This window comes from Lolium perenne, chromosome 4 (assembly GCF_019359855.2).
Source record: "Lolium perenne isolate Kyuss_39 chromosome 4, Kyuss_2.0, whole genome shotgun sequence".
NCBI lineage: Eukaryota > Viridiplantae > Streptophyta > Magnoliopsida > Poales > Poaceae > Lolium > Lolium perenne.
Window position 1 is genome coordinate 178,412,427 of NC_067247.2, and position 10,320 is coordinate 178,422,746.

Below are 10,320 nucleotides of genomic sequence, written 5' to 3' on the forward strand. Positions count from 1 at the left end.
ACCCACACATGGGTGTGGGTGTTTTCGTCACCGTCCATTTATTTCTCGAGATTCGTTACTGCCATGGCAGATAGAAAAATTCCTTTCTCTCTCCTCTTTTTATCCGAATCTTAAAGCACAATGGACGGTGACGGAAACACCCACTCTCGAGAGTTAAAATATTTTCCCATTATATATGTACCGAATGGTTTTCTTCGTAAAGCAGGTGCAAAGAACATGGTGCAAAATAGCGAATCTCTAACTTTTACACACAGTAGACCATACTAGATAGGCAATACCAAAATACATTTAATTTTCTATCTTTCGGCTAGGTGGAGCTCCGGCTTGGCGGCTTTTATTTTGTTATTTTCTTATTTTTTGGTATGCACGGTAATTCTCTTGGGTGCCAGGTTAAATGCTCGGCAAGAGCTCTACCACGTCACTTCCGCTTGTTACTTTTTTTGTTGCTAATACGTGTGTTCGACACATGGCAAAATATTTGCTAAGAGGCTGAAAGAAGAGACTGGGCAAAGGACCGTTTGCCGGTATTCTCGCTGTTGAGCCAGTGGCGGCGGCAGGTGTATTCAGGTGTATGCGTGAATACCCATGATTTTGACAAAACAACAAAAATTTAGATAAAACAGACAAATTTTAGCAAAAAACCAAGGATTTTGGAAAAATGAATACCCATAATTGAGAATGAATACACGGCCGTTGAATCCTGGCGCCGCCAGTGTGTTGAGGCCCTTTACCCAAGGGCGTCCCTCTGAAAAGTCTTTACAGATAGTGTTTGCGGTTTTGCCGTGTGTCCTAGGCACTCAGCGAAGTACTAAAATCCGCTAGTGAATAACATATTCCAAACTAGGTCACAAGTCTTAACTGGGCAAGAGATAGACATATCGTAAAACTAGTTCCAACTTGATTCAAAATAACTTATGTGGTCTATAGCCTATAGGCACAATGGAATTACCAGATACACTGGACCAGGCAGAAGAACACAAATAGTTTCATGGATTTATATTCTCTGTGCATAGAAATCTTGGATATGGACGTATATCGCGTCATTGTCGTACTTGTCGATCATTTCACCGCTCAGATTAATTATGCATCCAAATTGTTAGTGTACAAAAACGTCAACTAGCTACCTTGTTTTTCTTTGAAAGCTTTATATATAGCTGATTATTTTCGGAATTAATGTAAAGGAGACGGTCAATTGGCACGTGTACTTACAGAACTAAGAAATTCGTCCACTTCAATGGAAGAACAAAATATGTAATATTATTGGTGCAAGTTGCATGGGGCAAAGAGTAAGTGCTTGAGTTCCTTTCTGCGTAGCTGCTACTTGACATTGAGATTGCAATGCTACAGTATTTATGATCCAACGGGTATGATCACATCACCCTTGACATTTACTTGCACGTAAGCCTCCTCTGGGTAAAGCTTTGTTGGGTTGCATCAGAGAAAGCAGACGGAGATGCAAACCCTAGTGATCGACCACTTACATGGATGTATGGAAGCAACGCCCCATGTCTTTAATTCGAGCCGTCATGCGTGAAATCTGCAATACGCTAACGTGAAGTGTTGTACAACCTTTGTTAGGGGAGATGAGAGATGTTTTGGAGAGCCTGAGGTAGTAAAATTTATCTAAGTTTGATTGGCTAATTTGTTTGTATTTTTATTAGAAGAACAGTTTTCATAACTTCGCACAATTTTAAGTACCCCCTCTGTACGTTTGATAATTCTTGTACTAGTAATTTCAGTTCTTGAACTAAAAACATGACATCAATTTACAAGTAGAGAGTATACGTCATTTCATTCCGATACAAGACGGTTAATCATAGCAAACCTTAGAAGCGTGCCTTTCGGATCCAGCGCGCGCTTCCGATCCAGTTGTTTTTTTTTTTTGAAATGGAGGCAAAAGTTTTGCCTCATCCATTAATTAAGCAGAAGGTGCACAGTTTTTAGGAGAAAACCGGGCGAAAACCTACAACAACGGGACAAAGCCCACACCTACAAGGGACACACCCAGCCACCCTGGCTACCCACAAAAGCTAAAGCTCAAGCCGGCCTATGCCAAACAGGTGGCTCTTCAGGAAGAGGCCGGCAGCTCCGATTCTGAAGACGAGCCCCGAAGAGGAGAGGCGCAAGACCTGCACGCCGAAAAGGACCTTCACCGGACTACCCCTTGAAGGTCATCGTACACCGCCTAAAGGCAGCTTCGACTTCACAGCAAGAGGAGTTGTCGCCGCGCAAGGAAAGCAACCGAAACCGGAGTCGCGTGCATTGATTTTCCCTTTCCGCGGACGGCCTACGCCCTCATGGCTGTCACTGTTGATGACCGATGAGCATGTCACCAAGGATACATCAGGCGACATTAGCATTTGGTAAGCTCAGCTAGCTTGTGGCGTGTCATTGCTAATCTTCATATATGGCACCTCACAGCCCTAGCTTTTGCACCATCGTGGTGTGTTGTCCATTCACAATCCCTGTTTTGGCAAAAGGCATCTTTATCGCTTTGCCTCCACAAAAAATGGAGGCTAAACCACTTTCGAACGTGGTAGCTTCTAGTCATAGATTTTCTATGGGATCCATGACGGAATATTGCGGAACTGATGTGCACCACCGCTCTATCTCGCATTGTTCACATGGGTTTGTTTGCAATGGGAGAAGGCATTGCCATCACTAGTGATTGCGATGTGTTAATACATGAGATGGGCACTAGCTAGGGGGGATGTCACACTGGATAAGATGTTTTTTGCCTATTAAATCATCGTGGGGAAGGTCGTCGGAGCCATCGAATCTCCAACTCAATGATTTTTTTTTTTTTTTTCGAAAAAGGGCGCTTTATTACTTCATAGTTGACGTAATACACCCGGCCTCTGCATAACCAAGATGCACACAGCCGTTCACACACGAGTACACAAGAACAAGTTCAAAATATAAATAATATAAAAGCGAATACGCGAAACGCGCATCAAGGTGGAGAAGCTGCAATCATCCGACTATGCAGCCACCCATGTTGGGTAATAAACTTCTTGGCCGAATTCTCCAACCGTGTAGACGCCTCCGTAAAGAGGTCTCGGTCCTCCAATCGCTGAAGCGACGACCATGAACGGAGCAAGGCCGTACACCGGTAGATTACCTGCATAAGAGAAGAATTTTTGTCATTAAAAACCTTGTCATTTCTACATAGCCATAGCGACCATATAACGGCAATCGCTCCCACCCTGATAAGGCTCTTATACCTAACCTCAACCCCATTTAGCCAATTGCCAAAAATATTAGCAATGCTTCGGGGTGGGTATAAGGTAGATCCTATCTGAATGATTGACCATATAGCTCTTGCGAATTGACAATGGAAGAAGAGATGTTTTATTGTCTCGTCTTCATGACAGAAGACACATTTCTTACAACCATGCCAGTTTCGCTTTGCAAGGTTATCTTTGGTGAGGATAACACCGCGACGTAGGTACCAAGTGAACACCTTCGTTTTAAGTGGTATCCTCGGCTTCCAAATGTTTTTATTATTCACAACCGGTTGAACAGGTTCAAATAACGCTTCATACATGGATCTTACTGAAAATATACCATTCTTAGTGAGTTGCCAGCGGAAGATATCTTTCCCTTGAACTAGTTGGATTGAAGCTAATCTTTCTAGCAACTCATTCCAAGAGGTTAACCGGGGACCGATTACATCGCGCCTGAATGTCATATTTGGTGGAGAGGTTTCCATCACACTCTGGAGAGTAACATCCTTATGACGTACGATCCTGTATAGAGCTGGATACTGTTCCCGGAGCGTGGTTGCACCCAACCATCTATCCTCCCAGAACCGTATCTCCGACCCATCTCTAATGGTAAATGACCCATATGGGAAGAAGTGCTTCTTGGTTGCCATAATGCCAGCCCAAAAGTGAGAATCCCCGGGTTTCCAAATTACCTGGGAAATCGCTTTTGAGCCTACATACTTCCTCCTCAACAAGGTCTGCCATACACCATCCTCGGTTAAAAACCTGGCCAACCATTTGCCTAGTAGTGCCTTGTTTTTAACCTCTAGGTCGTGGATACCAAGTCCACCTTGATCTTTAGGACGGCATACCACATTCCATTTTGTCAACCGGTATTTTTTCTTCTCACTATCTCCTTGCCAAAAGAATCTTGATCGGAAATAATCCAATCTGCGAAGAATTCCTTTGGGTAACTGGAAGAACGAAATCATGTACAGTACCATATTCGTGAGTACTGAATTTATGAGTACTAATCTTCCACCCAGAGATAGTAATTTTCCTTTCCAACTACTAAGTCGCTTCTGCAGCCTTTCCTCGACAATTTTCCATTCTGCTAATGTGAGTCTCCGATGGTGAATCGGAATCCCCAAGTAGCTTATTGGAAAACTGCCTAAACCACAACCGAATAACTCGGCATATTGGTTAGCATCGTCTTGGGCCTCACCGAAACAAAACAATTCACTTTTATGAAAATTAATCTTTAGACCGGAAAGTAACTCGAACGCTGATAAAATTAATTTCAGGTTTCGTGCCTTTTCCAGATCATGATCCATAAAAATAATCGTGTCGTCGGCGTACTGCAGAATAGACAACCCCCCATCAACCAGATGGGGAACCACTCCTTCGATCTGCCCATCTCCCTTAGCACGCTCAATTAATATGGCAAGCATATCCGCCACAATGTTAAATAACATTGGAGATAGGGGATCGCCTTGTCGCAAACCTTTCTTTGTTTGGAAGTAATTGCCCACGTCATCATTAACTTTGATAGCAACACTTCCACCAAAGACAAAGTTATTAATTAAAGCGCGCCATTCAGGAGAAAAGCCTTTCATCCGAAGAGTTTGTTGTAAGAAGGACCATTTGACCTTATCGTAAGCTTTTTCAAAGTCGATCTTGAGGATGACCCCATTCAACTTTTTGCGGTGCATCTCATGTACTGTTTCATGTAGAGTAACCACACCATCTAGGATGTATCGACCTTGCATGAACGCAGTCTGAGTTGGTCGCACCACATGATCAGCCACCGAATTTAGTCTAATAGTAGCTACTTTAGTGAAGATTTTAAAACTGACATTAAGGAGACAAATTGGTCTAAATTGTTGTATTCGTTCAGCATCGTTAACCTTAGGGATCAAGATGATCTCCCCAAAATTAATACGGAACAATTCTAATTGTCCTGCGTGTAGTTCTTCAAACAATTCCAGGAGGTCTTTTTTAATTGTATCCCAGAATATTTGATAGAATTCAACGGAAAAACCATCAGGGCCTGGTGCCTTGTTATGTTCCATCTGAAAGACTGCTTTTCTTATCTCCTCCTCCGTATATGGAGCGGTAAGAACAGCATTCTCCTGAGGGGACACTTGAGGAATGTCATCAATCCTGGATTCATCCAGAGTAATTCCTGATTCCTCGGGTGCACCAAATAAGCCTTTATAATAAGAAGTGATGTACGACTTTAATTGCTCATGACCCTCGATCGTAGCATCGTCGTGTAGAAGAGAATGAATGCGTTTCTTTCTGTGTCTGCCATTTGCAACACTATGAAAGTATCTCGTATTCGAATCTCCTTCCAACAAGAATTGAGCTTTAGATCGTTGGTACCATTTGAGTTCCTCTTCACGTAATAAGCCAGCCAACTTCGCATTCAGTTGATTCTTCCAATCAACCTCTACGTTTCTACGTGGAGGTGCATAAGTTTCTACGTGGATGATTAACCGCTCGAGAGGATGTTTGATGAGATGTTGGGAGTTTGTGGGCCTTCCCTATCCCGTCTAGTCAAGCATTTTTCCAACTACAAATTCTTAGTCAAGCTTTTTTCCGCACATATTTTTTCATGAATTTCTCTCATGTTATTGACACTAGATGGTCTGCATTAACCTCTATATATTTCCAACAATATCCACCACATTGTTTTTGAAAACATATATATGGACTGTTGAATATTGCTTATCAATCAAAATACTTTATAGAAAAAAGAAAATCCGATATTAATTAGATGACAATGAATTTGATATAGTTGGGGAATTAAAGTTGCCTAAAATTAGTGGCTCACATGTATGGGTAGAGGTTATAGTGCCACCCTAATCTTTTGGGGTGTACAGGTTGTTGCTCCCATGAATATTGTTCGAAAATGGCTTGTACAAAGGTCACATGCAGCCGTGCCTAAGCTAGGAACTAATCCTCCTTTAAATTAAGCAAGCAATGAGTACGTGCGATGCTAATCTTTATGCAGCTCGTGCAGAACATGTGTGTGTGTGTTGCCCTGATTATGCAAAGAAACGTGTGCGAGTAAGGAAACAAATAATTGGTTGTTGATATTTATCCATGTGAGCAATAAAAGACTGATTATTTAGTTCGTTTGGTTTTTTTTTTTTTTTTTTGAACAAAGCATGGATCCCGAAGGACCCAGAAGAAGCTGCTCATTAACTTTCAGCGGTGGGCATACAACTTACATGACGGTCCAGAAAGAAAACAAAAATACAACCAGGACCTGCACTTTTACAATAAGGACCCTGAAGATAAACTGTAGAACGCAATTGAGCCCTTCTCCACCGCAGCGACGAGATGATGTCAACGCCCGAACCAACGATGCCGTCGCCGGGGACAAAGCCACTTGGGGCGGCACCGCTGTGAAGCGCTCGGACGGAGTCGAAGAGCCTCCGCACTGGCCTGAAGCCTGGAGGTAGAAAAGCCACCGTCTTGTGGCTATGGAAGGCCGCCCTTCGGCCTGAAGATGCAGTGGCAAGACAGCATGGCTGTCGCGAATCCACTGCTAAGGAGCTCCGAGAATCAGCAGCCTGAGGTACCTGCAGCGTAGATCGAGAACCAGGCAAGACACCTTCTTCCCTGCGCCCACCATCACCATGATGGGTGCACAGAGCGGAGGAATCACCCAAATTGCTCAGATCTAAGCCACCGAGCTTATTTGGAGGGGAAGTGGAGAAGCAACCGCCGCCCATCTCCATCTCCAACCTATGGAGCGCCATGGACAGCAGGAGCAGCACCACCAGCCGCCAGCGACAGCTCGCATGTTCCGGCGACCAAATCCCCATCGGCATAACGCCATACGCCATGGAGGCAACACCAGGACAAGCCCTAAACTTAAACCTACTACTACAGGTATGTACAGGAGGGAGCCGGCCTCCTCTCCCCCGTCGTCTCCGGCCGGCGCGGCCGCCGGAGAAGACGAGGGGAAGAGCCGGGGCTGAGCAGAGGACTCTCAAAACTAGAGGGAGGAGAGAGAAAGGGAAGGAGAAAATGAGAGCCCCCAGTTCGTTTGGTTTGACACATAATACAGCTAGCTATGTGGTTTATAATTTAGCAAACTATAAATAAATTTTTGCACCCATATAGAAAGTTGCAATGGCATCATATTTAATCCTTTACACTAGTAGTCATGTATTCCAGATAAACAGCTGTAAGACAGATATAAATTGAAAACTTATGTCTCTCTCAATGAATGTCGACATGTCCATAATTCTTCCGTTTTTAATACCATGTTTTGGGTTTACTCAAAGTAAAAAAATTGTAAAGTTTAATCAAGAATGTATGAAAAATGTCAGCACATGTAATATCGATCGGATGTAATACTAAAATATATGTTACGATGAGTCTAACAATATTAATTGTATATGGTAGATATGAATATATTTTTCAATAAATTTGATGAAACTTTTTTAAAAATCTGACTTTGACTACACCTAGAACGCATGATAATTATGAATTGAGTGAGTACAATTTTTCGGAAAAGTTCCGGTAAAACTTTGTTTATAATTACTACCAATTGAATTTTTTAAAACTTTGGCTACACCTAGAATGTTAGGTAATTAAAACCAAGAAAGTTGTACTACATGTCATTGACGATATTCTTCAGTCGAAGCTCATGCCGTGTTGATAGCAAGCACACAATTTTGTCCGACATCAGAGAAGGCGCTGTTGTAAGCTGTAGAAGACGGCAACGTATCGGTATCACCCGTACTGCGACTGCGAGCGTAACAAAGGGATCCTGGTGTGTACGAGAGTGTGTGTCTGAACTCTGAACCCTCTCTATCTCACACACTTGCAGCAGCTGGAAGCTCTCGTCCCAGTCTCCGCTGCTTTCTTCATTCCTTTCTCCGACTTTCCCTTTTGCCTTGCCAAGCCCTATAAATGGCGTGCCGGTCTCCCTCTCCCCCCGAATCCCACCCAAGTTCACTCTCTCATATCTTTCTTTCTCGTAAAGAGTTGAGTGCTCTGCCAATGGAGGTGGTGCTGCCGATGCCGAGTCGCAGGAGCAACGTCATGGCGGCTTCGCCGGAGGCGGAGGCGGAGCAGGAGGAGGAGGCGGAGCTCCGGCGTGGGCCGTGGACGGTGGACGAGGACCTGACGCTGATCAACTACATCGCGAATCACGGCGAGGGGCGGTGGAACGCGCTGGCCCGCGCGGCTGGCCTGCGGCGCACGGGCAAGAGCTGCCGGCTGCGGTGGCTGAACTACCTCCGGCCCGACGTGAAGCGCGGCAACTTCACCGCCGACGAGCAGCTGCTCATCCTCGACCTCCACTCCCGCTGGGGCAACAGGTAATTACCACTTTCAATTCCTCCCTTAATTAATTAGCAGTAGTTAATCTTCATGGACTGAGCTGCGAACCCTGGGGCGACACGTACGTGATGCGGATGAGCTGGAAAGCTTCATGGACTGGATGGGAGATGGATCGATTAGACTCGTGTGAACACATCAGTGTCACGCCCACTCCTAGTTTAATCGACTCCCTGACGTGCCCGACTCAGCGCGCGTCACCTTCACCCCAGGATGGGTGCGAGACGCCGGCGGCGCTGTACCAGTTCGGGGTTCGCACGCTTCTTCGTCGTCGACACGTCCACGTCCACGTCCACGTCGTCGGCGTCTTCCTCATTCACCATGAGTGATCAATTAGCTCGAATCGCCATTAACGAGCTGTGTGCATGCATGCAGGTGGTCGAAGATCGCGCAGCACCTGCCGGGGCGGACGGACAACGAGATCAAGAACTACTGGAGGACAAGGGTGCAGAAGCACGCCAAGCAGCTCAACTGCGAAGTCGGAAGCGCAACCTTCAAGGACGCCATGAGGTACCTCTGGATGCCAAGACTCGTCGAGCGAATCCACGCCGCCGTCGACATGTCCAACGCTGCATCAGGGGCCACCAACTCCACCGCCCCTAACACATGTCTCGACAGCACCTCCCCCGCCAGCGCAGTCACCAGCAGCAGGTCGACGTCCTCTGGATCGTTCACCTCGTCCGAGCTCTACGGCGAGGAGAAGGGCCAGCATGTCCATGTCAGTGCCGGTGGCGGCGGCGAGAAAACAGCTGACTGCGGCGATCACTGGATGCAGGACGTCGACCAGGAGTTCTGGGACACGCATATGCAGATCCAGCCCCACGATGAACATCAGTTCCATGTCGACCAGGAGCTCAGCGGATGGGTGCAGGGATTCTCCGACGTCGGCGTTTCGGCTGAGAATCTCTGGAGCCTTGAGGACATCTGGAAGATGCAATGAGTTTTCCAATTTATATTGAGGAGGGGATTTTATACATATATACATGTGTATGATAGGATTAATAGAGATACATACATATATACATCTCTAGTGCTAACTTTAACTGCTACTCATGTATGAAGTGTAAGGCATCAAGCTTCTTTTTTGGATCATGTTTTATTCTTTTGTGCCTTTTCCCCATTAAAGGGGTGTTTTGCCTTGTGTGGCTCAATGGCCGAAAGAGGGAGAGATGATGACAGTACTATGTTTGATGCATATCGTAGCACAACTACACCAACTTGATGATTGGTTTTAGTACTCAAACTGGCAACCAGCTGTATGCATCTCTTATCCTTGTACTCCTTTTTTTTTACAAAAAATAGCCTATCAAGAATAGTTTTCCGTGAAGAGTTGTCTCACATCATATTTTCAACTTTCCGTGGCATGACTTGTATATTGCCTACTAGTCCCAAGTGGAAGCTTGAGGGTTGTGTATAATCAACTTTGCATTTCCACTATATCTCTACCATGCACATATGTGAACGAAAGTTGCTCAAATGTTAAAAAATGTTAACCTTCTAGAAGGATGCACGTTATATTGTTACTCCCACCAGCCGGGGCCTTAAACTTTTGACAAGTATTCAGAGCCGAAGGAAATACGCAGAATCATGTAAATGGATCAATGAGTATAATAAGTTCATGCATGCGTTGTTTTGTTGCAAGAGAGCAACAATCATCAGTTGCACTAACTTGTCCATCACTATCAACAAACTCAATGTGGAACGAACAAAGCTTGCTTTTCGACTAGCTGGCTAGTATAAAAGCTCAATATTC

General features: G+C 44.9%; 1 protein-coding gene across 1 annotated transcript; it reads left to right on the forward strand.

Moving 5' to 3' along the window:
• Positions 1–8,023: 8,023 nt before the first annotated feature.
• On the forward strand, positions 8,024–9,751 carry LOC127294587 (transcription factor JAMYB). The gene is made up of 2 exons (XM_051324438.2): positions 8,024–8,548; positions 8,943–9,751. Exons 1-2 carry the CDS (start codon positions 8,139–8,141, stop codon positions 9,505–9,507), a joined length of 975 nt encoding a protein of 324 aa, XP_051180398.1. The 5' UTR covers positions 8,024–8,138; the 3' UTR covers positions 9,508–9,751.
• The last annotated feature ends 569 nt before the right edge of the window (positions 9,752–10,320 follow it).